Source organism: Perca fluviatilis, chromosome 3, assembly GCF_010015445.1.
Source record: "Perca fluviatilis chromosome 3, GENO_Pfluv_1.0, whole genome shotgun sequence".
Classification (NCBI taxonomy): Eukaryota; Metazoa; Chordata; class Actinopteri; order Perciformes; family Percidae; genus Perca; species Perca fluviatilis.
The window spans coordinates 6,174,175-6,194,856 of NC_053114.1; the positions used below are offsets into that span (position 1 = coordinate 6,174,175).

Genomic DNA, 20,682 nt, shown 5'->3' on the forward strand with positions numbered 1-20,682 from the left:
AATACAGACACATTTTTACACCGTTTAGCTGTCAGCATTTTAACTGGTTTACTCCAGCTGCTAGCTAACCGTAGGCTAACGTTACCTGCTGTCGAGTTTAGTGTTAACTAGCGTCCCGTGCGGCGATGTTTCAGTTCCCTCTAACGTCCGTTTTCGGAGCATCAGAGAGAAGCACAGGCATTTAAGTGGCACCTATATAAGGCACCGAAATTCGCGTTGCTATTCGGTCCAGTAGATAACGGTCATTAAGGCACCGGTGCCGTATTAACCGTCTGTACAGGTGCGATGGATCATGTACAAACCAATAGGGTGTCGGAATGGTATATGTTTATACTTCTCATCCAACCAAAATCAAATTCACTCTCTCCAGATGGCGCGATTTATCTGGATAGGTTTTGTGTTTTTTTTTTTTTAACGATGATAAGTCGAAATGAAAACAAGCCAAACTGAAATAGGAGTAACGAGGCTATTTTTTAAATGTAAGGAGTAGAAAGTACAGATAATTGCGTGAAAATGTAAGGAGTAGAAGTAAAAAGTCTGCTGTAAAATAATTACTCCAGTAAAGTATATATACCCAACATTTCTACTTAAGTAAGGTAACGGTATGATTCTCGCTTAGGGTGAGAGAGGTCCCGGGTTCAAATCCTGGACGAGCCCCAAGTGTTTGTACTTCGTTACTTAACACCTCTGCTCAGTACCCAGATAATCCATATTTGGGCTCAGTAACGCAGTTGAACGTGTATGAAAACCTGGAGTGAAACCTCAGCTGCACAAGTCCACACAGAGGATCCAAGATGAGTTCAAATATCTGCAGCAGAATGCAGTGGAGAAGTCTGCACTTTGTTTCAGTGTGTGAACCCACATCTGAGTGGAAGCTGTGTCTGTGTCCTGCAGGTCTGCTAGGATGGCTCGCATGTCTGTTTTCAGATTCTCAGCTCTGGCTCTGCTGCTGCTGTCTGCCTGCTGTTGGCCCGACAATGAGGTAGGAGCATCACAGGGCCCATCATGTCACAGTGTAAATGTTAAACATGTTGCAACTGCATGATTTAAATCATTCAGATGGACTGAATTATTAACTTGGACTGTCAGTAACAACAGTATTTACAGTACACAGTATTTGGTTATTTGGCTTAAAAATGGTTCTTCTGTTGACTTTTAGCTGTCAATTCAAGTCATTTCTTTTCATCTTTTTTTAACATGTTTGTTTTTTTCCCCCTCTAACCCCACGCTGAACCTGCAGGCAGGTATGTAATCTCTTCTTATGATCAGCCCTATTGTGCTGTGACTGCTGTATTTTTACACAAAGTGAAATGGTGTTGTCGTTAATGTGCAGAGGATGACTCAGCGGAGCTTTCTGTCTCTGAACTTCTGGAGAGAGCCAACAGTAATCTGAGTGAGTGTGAGCTGCTGCAGCCATGATATTTCCTTGTTCTATCAGCAGCAGTTCAACATGTTTCTGAGTGTGTGTGTGATGTGTTTCAGTCCGTTCTGACAATGATCCCATCCTGACTGGAGGAGACATCGCCATCGGCAGCGAGGATGAGAGAAACGCCAACCCCTGCACCAGCCAAGGCTGCAATTGGTTAAAAAACGCTGACGGGAAGGTCTACGTTCCTTATTACATCGCCAACCACTACTGTAAGTGTCACACACATGTCACACATATGCTCTGGCCATATACAGCAGGCTTCCTCATTTAATGCAGCCTGTTGTAGCAGCAACTTTGAAAAAAGGTTTGAGAGTGAGAACAAACTGTTCATATACCAGAATCAAACAGACAGCGGCCTGTTTGCTGCTCACTGTTAAAGTAAAGTCATTCATGGCAGCAGGCAGGTTCCCTGGAGTCATCAATCCATCAACATTTATTTATATAGCCCTTTACAGCAACCAGCAGGAATCAGAAAAGGTTACCTAAAAGCAGGAGGAAGAAAGGAAAATGTCACAGCGCTACTATGTATTAAAAGCCATTCTAAATAAATATGTTTTCAGGTTAGGTTTAAAAAGAGCTAGGTCTGTAATAGTGCAAATGTCAAGAGGTAACCTGTTCCAAAGTCTCGGGGCAGATCAGCCCACAGCAGGGCCGGACTGGCCATCTGGCATACCGGGCATTTTCCCAGTGGGCCGACGCACTTTTGGGCCGAATCGGTAATTTTTTATTTTGTGGCCGGGCCGGCCCATAAAGAATTCACAGTGGCCCATTGGTTAATTTTCTTTATTGGCACTGGCCTGACCCAATCAAATCCAGGAAACCCCTGCAAATTTACGAATCCCACTATGGCCACGCCTCCCGGCCCTGACACACAAGCTGTAATAGTTATGCTGGAAGTTAGCATTGGTTAAAATGGACAAACGACCACTAAAGTGCAAGGGAGGTGCAGAGAAATTACAGGAGAAAAAGATTAAGAATCTACAGGCGGATTCCTCAAAAATTTCGGACATGTTTGGGGCTGTAGTAGCTGCTTCAACATCAGCATTACCTGAAGCCGAGGAGGAAGAGGTGGCTGGCTATACAGAGAAGCAGAAACGGCTTAATGACAGGGACGAAGCCGTGAGGAGGAGGCGAGTGACCATGACAGGGCCATGGGAGCGAGTGAGGAAAAGATGGAAGTAGCGAGTAGATGAAAATGTGGTAAGGAGTAGGCAAATTAACAGGGACTCTCAGGAAGGGAGGGAGGCTGTGTGTGTGTGTGTGTGTGTGTGTGTGTGCGCGCGCGTGTGTGCGTGTGTCACGTCATAACGACAACAAGCAGTTCAATGTTCAATTTATTTATAATGCACATATTAATACAACAGAAGTTGACCACAGTGCTGTACAAGAGATAAAATAACACAATCATCAAGACATTTAAATTCTGGACCTTGCCACTACTAAACACTATTAAAATCCTATCACATCATTAACACAGCACTCATAAATGATCAAAAGCCAGAGTGAAAAAGTAAGCTTTCAAATGTCGTTTAAACTCTATAAGAGAGGAACATTCCCTGATATAATGAGGGAAACTATTCCACAGCCTGGGAACAACGGCCGCAAAAGAGCCGTTGCAGTTTGTCTGTAACATTAAAGTTAGTGGCTGTCAGGTAACCTATCTGTTTAAGCTTACATTGAAAATGCTAGCGGTTAGCCTGTTGGGTAGCTGAAAAGTCTGTGTGATCTATAAAATCTGTGTTGATACAAGCATCAGTGTTCCTTGAATGGCTTAATTAGCTTCTCTTGTATTGGTGCTCTTTTCCAGGGCATATACTACTCTCAGCTTTATTGTAGCTTTTGGGAAGGGTTATGGTTATGGTTATTGTATTTAGAAGACACTTTTGTCCAAAGCGACAAAATATGAATCTTACAATAGTTAAAATTAAATTTAAAGTTGCTAAGCCAATATTAAGCAAAATAGTAATAATAACAATAATGGCAATACAATATCAAACATCAATAATAAAAAAATATAAAAATACCATAAATATACAAATCATAACTCTAAGAATGAATTAATGATTTAAGTGTAAGATCAACAGATAAATCTTGACACCCCTGTTGAAGGATCCAAAACTATCACATGAACGCTGAACACTAGGCAACTCATATCATAGAATGCACGCATATTTTAAGAGGACTGTCTGCAGGGAATGTGTCTGACCAATCACTGTGGGTGTGGGCCGCCTGGGCCAAAAATGCCAGGGCCGATTTTTTGTCCCAGTCCAGCCCTGGCCCACTGTTTATACCTTGACCGTGGGACTTCTAAAATGAGGTGCTTCGATGACCGCAAGGACCTGTTGTGATCGCCAAGGGTTAAAATCTTGGCCAAATACACAGCGGCCAGGCCATTGATAGCCTTAAAAAAAAATTGATTGATTCTAAAATGCACAGGGAGCTAATGGAGAGTGTAAAGAAAGGTCCAAACTGAGGACAAACAACACACACTCATGCACACTGACATAACACACACCAATAAAGAGGAGAGAAAACAACAAAAACACAAAACAAAAAAAGGGGGGGTGGTGGGCAGGAGCTCAATTCTCCAAATAAAGGGTTCCACATCTCTCGAAAAGTTGAGATAGAGCCTTTCAAAGAAGATCTAAGCTTCTCCAGCTTCAAATTGTCGAGCACTTCCTTAATCCAACGGTCATGTATGGGGGGGCGGGAAAGCTTCCAGTTGAGCAGGATCAGTCTCCGAGCTAACAGAGACGCAAATGCCAGGGCCCGTCTCAGCGCAACAGGGAGGTCAGCGTCATGGGAAATGCCAAAAATGACTGTTAACAGGTTAGGGGGGATAATGTGCCCATATGCTCTGCCTGTAGTATCAAAAATGCTCAACTTGCCCTGGCATTTCCACCCACCAGCAGCCCACCGGTTAGGGGTGGGGGGTGGGGGGGTCGCAGATAGAATTTTTGATGCACGGAAAGAACACGCACTTTTGATAGCCCCAGCGATGGTGAAGGTAAACTCCCATGCTATAAACAACTGCACCAAAACATAGACTTATAAAAAAAAAAGAATAAATCATCAGAGCCAGCCGCTCCATAATAATATAATATTCTGAAGTAGTACTTACTGTACTATACTCCCTCCTGCAGCATTGGTCTCCATCTCTGTTGCTTCTGGTAATCCACATTCAGACCCACAGCACGCTTGTTGTTCTGTGTTGGTTAGTTCCATAGATTCGTTATCCATGTCTATCTCTTCATCCTCCTCTTGCTCGTTTTGTTCTTCCTCATATTCCTCACTGCCCTGTCTCTCTCCCTGGTGTGCTGGCTCAGATATAGCGCTAACATGCTAGCTGTATTAGCGCTAATGCTAGCTGAATTTGAGTTTAAAAACAAATCAGTCAGTTTGCAGCATTTTTCAACGTCAGCCAACAGTGGGTTGCAGGGTTGCAAGGGTTTGCAGAGTTATCAAAAAAAGCAAAGGGTGGCTACTTTGAGGAATCTAAAATATAAGACATGTTTTCAGTTATTTCACACTTTTTTTGTACATAATTCCATATGTGTTCATTCATAGTTTTGATGCCTTCAGTGAGAATCTACAATGTAAATAGTCATGAAAATAAAAAGGAAACTCATTGAATGAGAAGGTGTGTCCAAACTTTTGGCCTGTACTGTATATATATATATATATATATATATATATATATAGCTTCATCACCTTCTGCAGCAAAAAGTCGTACAGTGACATCAGGAACGTGTACAGACATTTTAGGTGACAGACTGAAGTAAAAATCATAATCGTTAACACTAAACTAAAAATCTGCTATTCTGTTCATTGTACATGAAATCAGCACTGTACCGATAAAAAAACTTTTTCTCGAGGAAGAAAAAAAAACAAACAGATGCAGCCTTGAGAGATGTAGAAAAAACACAAGCTGAGCACTTAAAAAAAAGTGATATTGGTTGTCAGTCAAGCATGCAGCTACAACACAGTCCGTATCAGTCCAAATCAGATGTGAGGTTGTCAAACTGTCATTATGTCTCTAAAGAACCGTTTTGAGCATTCTTCATCAGGCCCTGTAGTAACATGAGCTGTGTAATGCAAGTTGTCAGGTTTCATGCAGTCAGAGGCAGGGCTGATTACAGACGCCGCCTCACTGAGGTCATTTTAGCCACACTGTAATTAACAAATGTGGTTATGTCAGATGCATCATTACGAGAAATTCTCAATCCATCAGGTGTTGAGGTTAAACCAATGTTAGAAATGCACATTAAATCACTACTAAGAAAAATAAGTGGACATAAATCAGACACCAAAATAAAGTTTCCCATGTACATGAGAAAGGAACAGAGAATTGTTCTTTTACTGTTTGACCTGTAGCCCCAATTGACCAAATAGAATGACCACTGAGCTTCAGTGTCAAATCTTTAGCTCTAATAATCATGTTATGTGAGTGGAACCCCTTTAACTTTACACTCAGTAGTAGGCATTTTCTTGTAGGTTTCAGAAGATAACATACTATAATGGTTTAACTGATTAGATTCTTTTTCAGAACTTTCTAACCTATCAACTGTCCCTAATAGCAAAAACAAAAACAGTGTATCAGTGCAAAGCATTTCTTCATTGCATGAAGCGAGTGTGTGTGTGTGTGTGTGTGTGTGTGTGTGTGTGTGGTAGCAATACCTTCCTCATCAGCTTTTGGACTCAGTCAAACAGAGGGACAAGTGTTGTTCTCTGTCTGAGTTTTTTTTTTGCTTTTTCTTCGGGCAGTTAACTTCGGGCTCATCATTTTGTCTCTCTGGCTCCCCCACGTCCTTCGTGGGAGCGGCCTTTTTCAGGTCTGCGCTCCATATGTTGCCCACCAGCCTGTTGTAACATGCAGACAAACGCTTCAAACATAATCCATATGTTAAAACATTCTTTGTTTTTCCCCAGTTGTTTTAAATCTTCTATCTTAATTTTGTCTTTTTATATTAGTTTTTCCTCTTGTTCTTCTAAGTCCCATTTCAACATTCTCAATTTGCCCGAACTAAAAGGAAACCCCAAATTTTTCGACCAATACGGCAGACACTCTAGATATTCTGAACCATATTTCTTTACCATCTCATCTACCACGGCCCCCGTAGGAATGTGTGATTGGGATCAGCTCGATCCGTTGCCCATGTTATTGGGAGAAGTACTTCTTTATCTTACGAGTATCCGTCGCTACAAGGCCAGGTTCCATCTTATTTCGGGGAAACCCACGCACAAAAACATAACCGTTTCAGGAAATTTACTTCAAAATCTAATTAGATTTACTTCGAAATCAAAAATCACACCCGTGTGGAGAGCTCTCTGGTGTAGAATTACTGCTAGAATGATCACAATATGTAATTACCCAAACTTATATACAAAAAACAAAACAAAATGGTTTTTATATACAAAAACCCCAAAATGGTTATTAATCTATTTTCCAATGTCAGTATTTGTTTCTGGAATTTACAACAGCCTAATTCAAATCACTGTTAAATTCAATTAGTTTGATCTTACCCTGCTGCTTGAAATTGCTTCTGTCTTAAAGATCAGTGTGGAGTCAGTAGAGCCCTCTGTGGTTTCTGATCCTCTCTCTCTGAATGCTTTTTGGGTGAGGTAGAAGCGAAGATCGTTTGACCTCGGATCGCGAATCCTCGGATCGCGAATCCTCAGTCACCCACGGAGTTGCTCTTATCTGACTCTCGCACATGATTCCCGCTTCTAACACCAGGTTTGTAGTGGAAGTTTCCTTTGCAGGAGGAGTAAAGTTTTGAAAGTTTAGTAAGTGAAACAAATAAGACAGTTGAAACTAGTTAGGTTTTTGTATTTTATTAAATATATATTTGCAAATATAGGAAGAAAATAACACGCACTTGGCTATATTATGACGCAACAATTCTTACAGGCAATCTGATACACATGAAGACAATCGAAAAACACAAGAGACATCTCGTAGCCATCTCGCCTCCTCCTCCCTGTACGACTTTTAGCCCCCTCCAGTTACATCTCAACTGGCATGGGAAAAACTGAATAGGCAGAGAAAGATAGTTTACTGTGGCCTTGTACCTTTATCGGTTAAAACAAAACAGTGTTCACATTATGTTCCAGACTTTGTGAATCAGATTTCTACATGTGGAAATGAGATAAACTCCCTTTCAGTATTGTAAGAAAATCAAAGTAGAAATAAGTTTTCAAAAATATAAGGAATTATGCTTAAATGTAATATTTTTGCCATTACAGTGACACGACAAAAGCATTTCGTTTTTACATGAGAAGAGCTAACTTTAGCTAACACATGTATTAAAAAATAGACATTTGAATAGTAATTTCAACATTTGAATATTTACTTTTTTTTACTATTCGAATTATATTTGATTTTCGGGATACATTCCAACAGCCCTGGTTGTTAACATATTCACATGTATGTGTCTGAACCATATGTGACTGATAAGCCTGTGAGTTTAGCTGATTCTTGGGCTTTCTCAGTACCCAGATAATCCATACTTGGCTCAGTGACACAGCTGAACATGTATAAAAACCTGGAGTGAAACCTCAGCTGCACAAATCCACACAGCAGATCCAAGGTGAGTTCAAATGTCTGCAGCAGAATGCAGTGGAGAAGTGTGCACTTTTGTTTCACTGTATCTTTCCTCTGAGTGGAAGCTGTAGCTGAAATTTCTTGTTGGAATTTCTTGTTCTGTATTTGTGTAAGTATTATGTGAATAATGAAAAAATACTTGTTAGCTGTTATGGTGTGTGCTGGTACACTTCTAGCTTCTCAGGTCACAATAAAACAAACAGACACAGGCTGAGGTTATGATGTGAATAAGCATGGATTATTTATTAGTAAATAATCAAGCTCACAAGCAGTTATTTGTGTAAGTGTAAATGTGTGATGATATCAGTGGACACCTCATTTCTCATTAGGACAGCATGCAAGCTAATTTGATCAAATTCTGAATAAAAGCACATTCGTTAAGCACAAGATGCATTTCTGGTGTTGCTTGTACAAGGTTGCATCAGTTTGCCTCATTTGATCTGGATTTCCTGTTGGAAAAAAAGGGAATTTGTTCAAAAATATTGAATGAATATGAGTGTGTGTTTGTGTGTACATGTGCACGCACACAAACACACCAACAAACACACTATTGGGCATGCACATACCATAAAAACTGAATTCTGTCTTGATGGTCTTGTGGTTAAGATGACCATCTTAAGCCCTTTTCTTTTTTCTTTTCTTTTCCTACAATTGATTTTAGTAATTTCTATACCTTCCACAACAGGGTTTTGCGAACAAACTCTTACTTATAAATATACACTGTATATCATTGGTTAATGTCTGGTAGTCTCGCATTGCTAGACCTATCTCCAAAGCACTGCAAAGTAAGGTCTGGCCCCCCTCCTAAATTCCTGGATAGGAGAAAAAGACACTGGGTTGTTTCTTTAAACCAATCAACATCGTCTTGTGCGCAGCTAAGCTCCGGTTGCAAAGATGGTGGCTCTGCAAATTAGTCTCAGGAAGGAACTTGTTTTGGTGAAACATTTGCACCCTCGCAAAAGAAAATGCCACATACAATATGAGTGTTGAATGAATTAATTAATGAACTGTTTACACAACACAGTTAAGTGAGCTATATAAATTAGCTGGATACATGGTTAAACGTAATTTGCTCTTACCACTGTATCACCATGTGTATTTTATCCATAGCAATCCCACCAATCGGTGTGCTACGGTGAATTCCCTTTCTTACATTCATGTTTCCTGTCTTTTCAATCTCCCTTCCACTGTGTTTTATTAAATGAACCTGGTGTGATTAAGGACACTCCTCCCCGTGTTTCCTGTCTTTATCTGACCTGTAATGGCAAAATGCCAGAAAAACAACAAAATGATGAATCAATCAATAAAAGCTACTAAACACATAAGAAGAGGGAAACTTCCATCGGTATTATTATACTTAAGTTAGATCACATTGAGGATAGCGTGTAGCATGTTCCGAACATATTCACAACTTACATTCATTTCTAGAGGAAGCGCTTTCTTTGCACAGGTTTCAGGTGACGTCTGGAAGCAGTCGATTCTGACATGAATTCAGAAAGAAAGCAAAATCTGTAAAAGCTGCCTGATTCCTATATAGTACTGCTACAATGCACATGAACATAAGTATGTTTTGATCTTCCTAGGTATCTGTTCAGTCTGACCTAGTCTGTCAATTTTATCAGTAGAAAGACAGCATGAGAGAGTACTGTTGGTAGGTGAAAAACCAGGAAGGAAGACAGGTGAGAATTCAGTGAGAATGTAAGTAACTCAGAGAAAATACACTGCAGATACAGAAACAAGTAGGAAGTTATTTAGTTAGGGAGATGGTAGGCTATATGGGTAAAAAGGTACGTACTGCAGCCATACAGGCGGTTCACCCGAAGGATGTCAGTAGGACTCATCTGGGTGGCTCTGCCAATGGCTACGTTGTTGTCAGGGATAGGAATGATGGTTGGCTGACAGTTCTTAGAGAAGTCATACCTATGGTGCAAATACACAGTAGTGATGAGAGGTTTAAACTGTACACCTGTACTGTTGAATAACCACGAAAACCTGATATATGGATCCATACTGGGCGTGAAGAGATTGCAAGTGATTTAGGGAATTGTTAAAAAGGCATTCTAAAAATAAGAATAAAGCTATAGTGTGTAGTTTCTGCCGGCCCCATGAGGAATTTTAAGTAATGACAACAACACTGTTGGCGCGTCCACATCATACAAGCCTACCTTATCGCGTACCCCACCCCCCCTGAACATAGCCATACTGAGAAATACAGAGAGAGTTGTGTGGAGCTGATAGTCTTAATTAGCTTTGTAGCAACTCATTTGGCAATGGCTTGAATGTAACGGACGTTCATTAATATGAAGAAGTTACGCATTAAAGCTTTAATCTAAAGCTAATATTATTCTATAACAGTCTGAGTTCTAGAAAAATCAAGTTATAGTCCTTTTAGTACGCAATTTTCATGGACAGTGTTTTTCAAGCAGCAATTACTACTCATATTTCATAGACTGTTAAGTCTATGTCATATTTACAGGTTTATAGTGGCATCACCCTCTAGTGGTTGTAGTAGTTATGAAGGGAGTAAAACTGGAATTAAGGGGACGCAGTATAACATCTCCAAACTTCACCATAAGGAGGTAAGTTGGGATGGTGGGTCAAACAAACAGGACTTTCACCCAGGAGACCAATTTGAAAATAAAAGTAAACTGTGAGTTTTTTTTAACTTTACGGAATAAACTGAGCTTTGTAGCATAATATACAGTGCCTTGCGAAAGTATTCGGCCCCCTTGAACGTTTCGACCTTTTGCCACATTTCAGGCCTCAAACATAAAGATATAAAACTGTAATTTTTTGTGAAGAATCAACAACAAGTGGGTCCCAATTATGAAGTGGAACGAAATTCATTGGCTATTTCAAACTTTTTTAACAAATAAAAAACTGAAAAAGTGGGCGTGCAAAATTATTCAGCCCCTTTACTTTCAGTGCAGCAAACTCTCTCCAGAAGTTCAGTGAGGATCTCTGAATGATCCAATGTTGACCTAAATGACTAATGATGATAAATAGAATCCAGCTGTGTGTAATCAAGTCTCCGTATAAATGCACCTGCTCTGTGATAGTCTCAGAGGTCCGTGTAAAGCGCAGAGAGCATCATGAAGAACAAGGAACACACCAGGCAGGTCCGAGATACTGTTGTGGAGAAGTTTAAAGCCGGATTTGGATACAAAAAGATTTCCCAAGCTTTAAACATCCCAAGGAGCACTGTGCAAGCGATAATATTGAAATGGAAGGAGTATCAGACCACTACAAATCTACGAAGACCCGGCCGTCCCTCTAAACTTTCAGCTCATACAAGGAGAAGACTGATCAGAGATGCAGCCAAGAGGCCCATGATCACTCTGGATGAACTGCAGAGATCTACAGCTGAGGTGGGAGACTCTGTCCATAGGACAACAATCAGTCGTATACTGCACAAATCTGGCCTTTATGGAAGAGTGGCAAGAAGAAAGCCATTTCTTAAAGATATCCATAAAAAGTGTCGTTTAAAGTTTGCCAAAAGCCACCTGGGAGACACACCAAACATGTGGAAGAAGGTGCTGTGGTCAGATGAAACCAAAATCGAACTTTTTGGCAACAATGCAAAACGTTATGTTTGGCGTAAAAGCAACACAGCTCATCACCCTGAACACACCATCCCCACTGTCAAACATGGTGGTGGCAGCATCATGGTTTGGGCCTGCTTTTCTTCAGCAGGGACAGGGAAGATGGTTAAAATTGATGGGAAGATGGATGGAGCCAAATACAGGACCATTCTGGAAGAAAACCTGATGGAGTCTCCAAAAGACCTGAGACTGGGATGGAGATTTGTCTTCCAACAAGACAATGATCCAAAACATAAAGCAAAATCTACAATGGAATGGTTCACAAATAAACATATCCAGGTGTTAGAATGGCCAAGTCAAAGTCCAGACCTGAATCCAATCGAGAATCTGTGGAAAGAACTGAAAACTGCTGTTCACAAACGCTCTCCATCCAACCTCACTGAGCTCGAGCTGTTTTGCAAGGAGGAATGGGCAAAAATGTCAGTCTCTCGATGTGCAAAACTGATAGAGACATACCCCAAGCGCTTACAGCTGTAATCGCGCGCAAAAGGTGGCGCTACAAAGTATTAACTGAAGGGGGCTGAATAATTTTGCACGCCCAATATTTCAGTTTTTTATTTGTTTAAAAGGTTTGAAATATCCAATAAATTTCGTTCCACTTCATGATTGTGTCCCACTTGTTGTTGATTCTTCACAAAAAATTACAGTTTTATATCTTTATGTTTGAGGCCTGAAATGTGGCAAAAGGTCGAAAAGTTCAAGGGGGCCGAATACTTTCGCAAGGCACTGTATGTATATACAGTATAACATGATTTCATAGTTGCATAATTACATTGTTGTTGTATATTATAATTAAGTTGAGTGAATGCTACCTTCCATAGTGCATGATAGAGCCATAGTCATAGGGAGTGCCAAGGTTCCTTGTTTCGATCTTCCTGAAATTGTGCTCCATGCCTGCAGGCAATCACAGCTTGATTAAATGTTTTTATTACAGCTTGCCAGTCAAAATGGCTGAAAAGTGCAGTAAGTGAAATGTGTGAATGTGTTACAGTATATCTGCAGGAAACTACATGTCATTATTTCTGTACACATGGTTGCTCATTCTAGAGGTCTTCATAAGCATATATTTCAAGCTGTTCTCACAAACCAATTTGTAGACATAGCTACAAAAAGTAAAGCACTGTAATTTGTATGTATTCCACGTATTTATTACTGTATGCACCACATTGACGGCTGCTGTGTAAGACAGATATGGTCTGCATAGGGAGGAGGTCGTTGGAGGACGGGTGGGTTACAAAGTGCAGGGCTTTAATCAGGGGAGCAGAGTTAAGGTCCTCGAAGAAGTGAAGGGGAAAACACAAGACTTTCACTCTTGAAATGGGTGTTCATGTACTTAAGGGGGCCGTGTACTTAAGGCGACCAGTATTTTAATCCAAACCACAATTTTTTCTAGTGGTTTTGGTGCCTTAATCTAAATCGCCGCATGATGAATTTTGTCGGCAAAACTCAACTGCCAAAGCCCCTGAAAAGACCGGTACCTCACGGTGCACTGTACCCGGCTCACAGTCACGTTTTGTCAGCTAAACTCAACCGAAACGGCCTCTGAAACAACCTCAGTGCTCTGTTCCAGGCTCACAGTAAGGTTTCCTCAGCTAAATTTAACTGTAAACACTGCTAAACTTGACTGTCATGCGACTGGTCAACCCGTGACCGGTCAGCATTAGCTAATTTCGTAGGATATCATACGAATTGTGCATGTTTTCATACAATATCATATGAACCCGTTGGTGAGAATGCGTCGCATAATTCACATTCCTAGCTACTGTATTTCAGCTACGATGATATGATAGTCATATTTTAATTTGTTTATTTGTACGTAACATTTTTCACTTAAAAGTTCAGAGCTTAAACATCATAAAGGCCAGTTGTAAGACCCCATTGTTGGTTGCTGTATCTTTTGCAAAAGCATTACTAAAGCTCCATCTATAGTTGACATAAAGAAAGTCTGGAACTCAAAAAAAATTCCATTTTGTAAAACCTGTTTTGCCCAAAAAAAAAATTCTGTGAAAGGAACCAAACTGTGGAACTGGCTTCCTACAAATATAAAGGCTATACACAAATTGTCCACCTTTAAAAAACTAGTAAAAGCATGGTTAATACAGCAGCAGCAGTGTGATCATGCCAGATGAAATGTATAGCTGTGTGTATGTGAGGTGTGCATCTGTGTGAGTCCGAGTTAATGTGTTTATTTACAACACTTATTTTTATTGCTGTTAACTGTTTTTTTGGACATTTTATTGTATTCACTGTAAAAATGTGACTCCTTTTATTATTTGAACTGTTAAAAGCCCTCCTAGGGACAGGTGTTGCGAATTAGCCATGGCTATAAACACTGTGATACAGGCATCGCATTATTATTTATTTAATAATCTATGTTTTTTGTATCTGTCCCTATTTACATAAACTACAAATAAAAATAAATAAAAACTCGACACACCAGGCTCGACGTTCTCCAGCAGGATGCGAACATGCTGGTCCCTGTCGGACCGAGTCTGTTCATGGTTGAAGCCCAGGGCGTGGAGCAGCTCATGTTGGATGACCTGGTGGTAAACACAGCCCGGACGTTTCAAAGACAGTACCTGGCCATCACCACGACGTCCAACAAATGAGTAACACCTGAAAGAAGTAAACCAAACTTTTGACTGACTGTGTACTCGTGCAGGCATATGTGGTACGTGCATTGTGTGGTCCATACCCTTCGCGAGACTGGATGTCAATAAAGTCCTCCTGTCCGTTAGTCAAGGGGGTGAAGCGGATGCAAGTGCACTGAGCAAATGACTGCAGGGCTTGGACTATGATTTTTCTCTCTCGCGTGGCTTGACATAAAAAAACAACATTAATTAACAGTTTGGTGAGTTTTTATAATGTCATCTTCTAATTCACTCTACCATAACATTAAAAGGGGACTTTTACAACTTTTACAAGTAGACTACTATACTACTACTTTTATTACAACTCCTATTACTATTCTGGTACTACAACTACTACTGCTGAGACTGTCCTGCCCCTAAACATGCTCCCAAAGGTTGTTTGTTCAAGAAGCAATTAAGGCTCATATTTATGTTTATAGCAACCAGCCCTCTAGTGGCCGTGGTAGTTATGATGTGCGCAAAGCAGGAAGTAAGGTGTCAAAGTAGGAGTGTCAATTTACACAAAGAGGTAGGTTGAGTTAAAGCTACCCCTAATTAATCCATCTCATGAAAAGCAACCTGTCTTTTGGTTTGGACAATGTAACACTACATTAGTTAATTTTGAATGGGATTGATGTGGCAGACAAAAAATGTGATAATAAACATATTTGTCAGATCTTTCAATTTAGAAAAAGAATAACATCTAGAGGGAAATTCTACTGGGGATCTTTAATTCCTGATATTAACTGGAAAAGAGCTATGTTGTTACCTAGTAAATACTGCATTACAAATAAAGTGGAGGAGGTTCAATTCAAAGTTCTTCATAAAATATACCCCGTGAATGTTACTGTAGCCAAATATGCAGACATAAGTAGAGCTTGTTTCTTCTGTGGTGATATGGATGAAAACACTATCACACCTATTTTTTTAATGTGAGAAAACTAAAACATTTCTCAGTGACTTCAATAGTCACCTTTTTGATCCAACGTACTCTCTTAGCGTAAAAGATTTTCTTTTTTATTATGATAATCATGATAATAACACTTTGTAATATGTAGTGAACTTTTTTGTTTTGCAAGCTAAGTTTTATTCATAAACAAAAATGGCCAAAGGGAGAGCATTCCTTCCAGGTATTTACAGTTTTTTTCAATTGCTTAAGCACAATTTTGAAAACAGGGACAGTCTTTTTCAAAACACTACACACAATTAGCACAACCACACACCCAATTAGCAGAACACCTCAGACCCTTTGCAAAATGAAACTATACTTTGCAAAAGCTATACACTAATTTATAGAAAACATATTTTGTTACCATATGAAACACACACGTTGCATATGACTTAATCCTGTTTGAACCAGTTACACACTGCTGTTGCTAACCTAAAACACTTTTAGCAATTCTACTTCTCAGTGATTAGAGTACTGTAAATGAAGTACACAGAGAAAGTGCAAATTTACAATAAGTTCACCAAACACTACACAAGACCAATGCTGCAGAGGAAAATATCATTTATTTCTCTCCATGTACCCAAATCAGTCAACATGTCAACATGGAGAATCACAACAAAACATGTCCCAGTTTTCATGCTACTACAGTAGTGTGCATAACACTGTTAGCTCAGCAAACAACAGACAAACATAAAATACGGAATCCAGTACAGGTTACAATCACCAAATACACAGAAATACAAGGAAAAATACTAGACTTTATCTCTTCGCCTAGCTGGATCTGACCAGAGAATTTCATCAACATCACAGGCAAACATCCTCATTGGCAAGACAACCGTCTTGAATGTCGAATCCATCCTTGCGAAGCTGCGGCGTCGACTTAGTCACAGGCGTCCTCCATGGCCTCAATGAGGGGTACCTGAGTCTGGGGCTGGAGATTGTAAACCCTCGCGTGAATATGGGCCCCCTTCCTCCTTGTCGTTCTCGACCCTCAATCCTCAAATGTCACAGGGAGGGGTATCAAAAGTGCTGATATGGTGCATACAATGAGCAGCTGATTACTGTAACTGTAGACAGATTTTCTTTTACCTGTTTCCTTGTCGAAATGTCCTTATGACAGATGCCACTGTATATCTACTAAGATTTGGCTGACTCCTAGTCCAGCCTCCCTCAGCATCAGTCCGTGGTTCACAACATGGTCCACTAGTGTTGCGCAACTTTGATTTGATAAATTTGGTCCTCTTCTTCTTTGAGCATATTCTCTGGCTTCAGGTCTTCCTCTCCCTCTCCCTCTCCCTCTACCTCCACCTCGGCCTCTACCTCTGGCTGGGCCTCTTCCTCTACCTCCTTCTCCTCCTCTGTGGATTCTCCCTCTCACTCTCAGTGTTCTTCTTCTGACTCCTTCCATTTTGGTTGAGGGCAGGTGAACTTACCTGCTGCATTTTATATAGCGCTTAAACCTGATTGGTGTGTCTACAATTAAGCAATCATGTGTTTTCATACCTGGTGGCTGTGTTTAACCAATTGGTTCATGGGTGTGTTCATTTGAAAGCCTTTGCTTTGAAATTGCAAGGAAATGACATCATGATAAATTTCTGTGTCAAATGCATACAAGTGTGTTTAGTGTTTTGCAAATCACTGTGTGTGATGTTTTGCAAAAAGTGTGAAGCTGACAGTGTGCTTACAGTTGTGCTAATCTAGGCCAGTGTTTTGTTTTTTGAGTGTAAGGTTTTGCTAATTGTGGGAAAGTTTTAATTTTAGTGTGTAAGCAATTGTAAAAACTTGTAAGTTAGAAATAGATTTGCTCCTTAAATCACTTCATATAATTAAAAATAACCCAAAAAATGATCGGCTTCTGCGTCTCCTATACACAGTCTGGAAATCCTGAACAGTTTTCCTCTTTGCTTTGTGTCTTGTTTTTGTATGGAGAACTGTATTGTCATACCATGACAGTGTATGATGTTTTGTGTATTGTGTATTTTGTGTCTTTAAGCATCAATAAAAATTAAATAAAGAAAGGAGGTAGGTTGAGGCATGTTGGGGTGGTGGAAGGGTCAAACAAACCATGAGGACTTTCACCCATGAAAGTAGGGTTTGAGTCACCGTTGAAAAGTAGAAGGTGAGGTTGTTTTTTTTAACTTTACTTTAACTTTTATGGAAGTGACTTTGAACGTATGATTTTTACCCAAGCCAACATGTTTTAATAATTACTTTTTGGGTCTAAACCTAACCAAACTGTGACCGTTTCAGAACTTTAAAGACGTGTTCAAAACCGTGACCAACATTTTCTGTTTAAAGTATGTTCACGGAAAACGCTCCTGTGGACCCACAGTATTAGAGGGTTGGAACAAAGGACCCATATCGTTTAGTTGTTTGGTCTAAAAAATGTCAATCAGTGTTTCCCAAAGCCCAAGATGACGTCCTCCAATGTCTCATTTTGTCCACAACTCAAAGATATTCAGTTTACTGTCACAGAGGAGTGAAGAAACTAGAAAATATTCACATTTAGGAAGCTGGAATCAGAGAATTTTGACTGGCTGAATGACTCAAACCAATTAATTGATTATCAAAATAGTTAGGGATTCATTTGATAGTTGACAACTAATTGATTAATTACCACTAGTTTTAAAACTGCTATTGCTACTACTATTACCTTTACTGCTGCTACTTCTACTATACTGCAACTGCTGTGACTATTATTTACTGCTGAATACTGATATAGATGCAAAGTAAAAGCCAAGCCTTCAGTACTCACAGTACTCGTTGGAGATGCGGTAGGGTACATAGACGTTGCCATCGGAGGCTTTAGGCCACAGGCAGCCTCGTGCTGTGCAGGGATCAGCGTTCTGTAGACCTGTTGGTACTGCTATGTCTCCAAATAACACCAGAGGGTCATCAAAGTTCTTTCCTGCAAAATGACATGACAAGATCAAGTAAATGTTTTCATCTCTTTTTTTTGTACTGTATTTCATTTTCTTTATTTAACTGCTGTGTTAAAAGCTGGTCAAATCTGAGTTTGATATATGCTCTTCTTCCACAATGCAGTATCTCTGCTGTATACTTTCAGGTATGTACTGTAACACCAGCATTATTTATTATTTATATATTTAGGGTAAGATTATTATTATTGTACATTTTCCGCTGGAGGGATAATGTCACCAAAGGGAATGAATAAACAGTTGCAGTGGAGATGAACATACCAAGATTAACATTGGCCTTCTGCAACAGCGTGGACACACTGAAATCGTCATCTTCAGTGGTGTTGCCTGTGGAGTAGAAACAATTTGGTCATGTATCAGTTACACGAAGCACGACTATATTTTTACAGAATTTGAATGTCTGAAAAGTAGCCAAGTCTTCTTACACTTTGCAAAAGAAGCCTGTAATAAGACACAACGTAAACATTGGTTAAATACAATTAAATGGATCTAGATGTGAAAATTGAATGAAAAATAGATCTTAGTTCCATTAGTGAATTGACTTTGATTTGAGACTACTGTGGTTGGTTCTGTAGAGATAGCATGTAGTGAGAAATAGAAAGCATGGTGAAAACTTTAAAAACTTGTAATCATATGGACTTCTTTTAAGGCAGATAAAGCCTATTTATTGCAATCCTGCACTCTATTAGAATGTAATGCAATTAACAAAAAAGTATAAAAAGAAAGAATTCCAATACAATTGTATTTATAGTATCAAATCATAACAAGAGTTACTGTATCTCAAGACACTTTACAGATAGAGTAGGTTAGTCCACATGCTATAATTTAGAGCGACCCAACAAAAGAAAAATCTGAGACCGAAACGTATTTTTCTAAATAAACGCACCTGCCCGAGGTGTGCAAAAAAGCTTTCCTATGCTCCACAATTGAATGAAAAAAAATTTCTCCCATAAACTGTACGTATACTGCTGATCATTGTATACATTATTATTGAAGAAAAATGTAATTATGCACTGTAAAAGTTCCGAATGTATTGCATTTCATTTCAAATTGTGTCATAAAATTGTTATATTTATCTCATTATTGAGAAACTAAGTGTCTGTCTGTCCATATGCATGTAAAGTGTCTGATGAGGTTTACCTGTATAGTAAAACTGTGGACAGAGAAGAAGAGGACACTGAGCACAGCCGCCTGGAGCATCATGGTTATAGGACATCAACAGCAGACTAAGAAAAACCTGGGGATGTATTCCTACTTATATGGGTGTTAAAGCCAACTACCTTTCATCCTAATATGGTATACTGCTTACCAAAGAAGTTGACAAATTCTGATAAACTGGAAGTGGTAGTTATTACTTAGAAGAGACTGTAGTTTCTAGAAGATGTGGGCTTTGTTTTCAGCTGTCTGTCCCCAGGCAGGAGCAGATTACACATTTTAGCAGTCAATGATATATAATGAAAATGTTAAATGAATTAAACAACTGACACAACATGTATTGAGGAAAAGAAACTGCTGTAAAGAACTACCTAATTTAGTAATCTCAAGGTATAAATAATCAGAAAGGCATATTTTTATTTCTTCTTTCATTTTTTTTAATTCTTTTTTTATCTCAGATCTCAGTTAAAGCTGAAAAATGGCCATTTACAAAATAACCAAATAAAAAATATTCCACATGTCCTGTGCATCATTTTATACACATTTATCCCAAAATTCTGCCATAAATGATAAAGAGACCTTTTTAGGTTGAAGCCTTCTTGAATGTATAATAGTGATAGGTGGGTCGGGCAGGACTGAAAAGACCTACAAGTTCAGTAAAAAACAAACTTGATAAATTTCTCACAATACCTTCCAAATCTACACACATTTTGATAATAAAAGTACTTGGACAGAAAGGAGGCCACAATTATGTCATGTTATATTAAATGCATCACTTCACTGTATTATTGTTTCACATTTGTTTATTTTAGGTTTTTTAGGTTTAAGGTGATGCTATTGATCGGTTCTGGCCTGTAGCTAAGCAACATAAGTAAGTAAGTGATTAAAACAAAGGCAGATTGCTCCAGCGCTGCTGGAAATTTCACCAGATTTCACTCTTTTCGTCCGGATGTCACCTTCCTCTTGTTTTGTGTTGGCATTCTAAACTCCAGTGGATTTATGAGGACTATGGTTAACTTCTCCTCAGATCTCTGCAGGGTGAATCCAGACAGCTAGCTAGACTATCTGTCCAATCTGAGTTTTCTGTTGCACGACTAAACAACTTTTGAACGTACACATGTTCCACCAAAACAAGTTCCTTCCCGAGGCTATTTTGCAGCGGAACCGTTGCTCCGTCCGGTGCTTAGCGCCTCTCAAGAGATTGTGATTTGTTTAAAGAAATGCCAATAAACCAGAGCACGTTTTTCCCCCATCCCGGTATGCTGTGTGGACTAGCCAGACCCTCCTCCGCAGCGCTGTGGAGGAAGGTCTTGACTGGCAAAGCGAGACTACGAGAACCTCAACTTGTAAACACCTGTTGCAGCACGGCTCGAT

General features: G+C 39.5%; 1 protein-coding gene and 1 pseudogene across 1 annotated transcript; one reads left to right on the forward strand and one right to left on the reverse strand.

Annotated features, from left to right (window-relative positions):
• The first annotated feature begins 898 nt into the window (after window positions 1-898).
• Window positions 899-20,682, forward strand: part of LOC120555538 — a 55,394-nt pseudogene continuing 35,610 nt past the window's right edge.
• Window positions 9,458-19,362, reverse strand: LOC120555536 (low choriolytic enzyme-like). Its single transcript, XM_039794283.1, has 9 exons — window positions 19,294-19,362; window positions 18,579-18,594; window positions 18,415-18,480; window positions 17,970-18,122; window positions 14,331-14,451; window positions 14,073-14,251; window positions 12,448-12,529; window positions 9,829-9,953; window positions 9,458-9,513 (listed from the first exon to the last, which is right to left on the reverse strand). The coding sequence occupies exons 1-9, from the start codon at window positions 19,354-19,356 to the stop codon at window positions 9,458-9,460; spliced, it is 861 nt and encodes a 286-aa protein (XP_039650217.1). The 5' UTR covers window positions 19,357-19,362.

Bases quoted from the DNA above. Each gene is read 5' to 3' on its own strand.
- LOC120555536 (XM_039794283.1), bottom strand. From the start codon at position 19,356: ATGATGCTCCAGGCGGCTGTGCTCAGTGTCCTCTTCTTCTCTGTCCAC. The intron at 9,954-12,447 runs GTAGCATTCACT...TTTGCACCATAG, and splicing joins TCTATCATGCACTATGGAAG to GTATGACTTCTCTAAGAACT. The intron at 9,514-9,828 runs GTACGTACCTTT...AATTCATGTCAG, and splicing joins GAACCGCCTGTATGGCTGCA to AATCGACTGCTTCCAGACGT.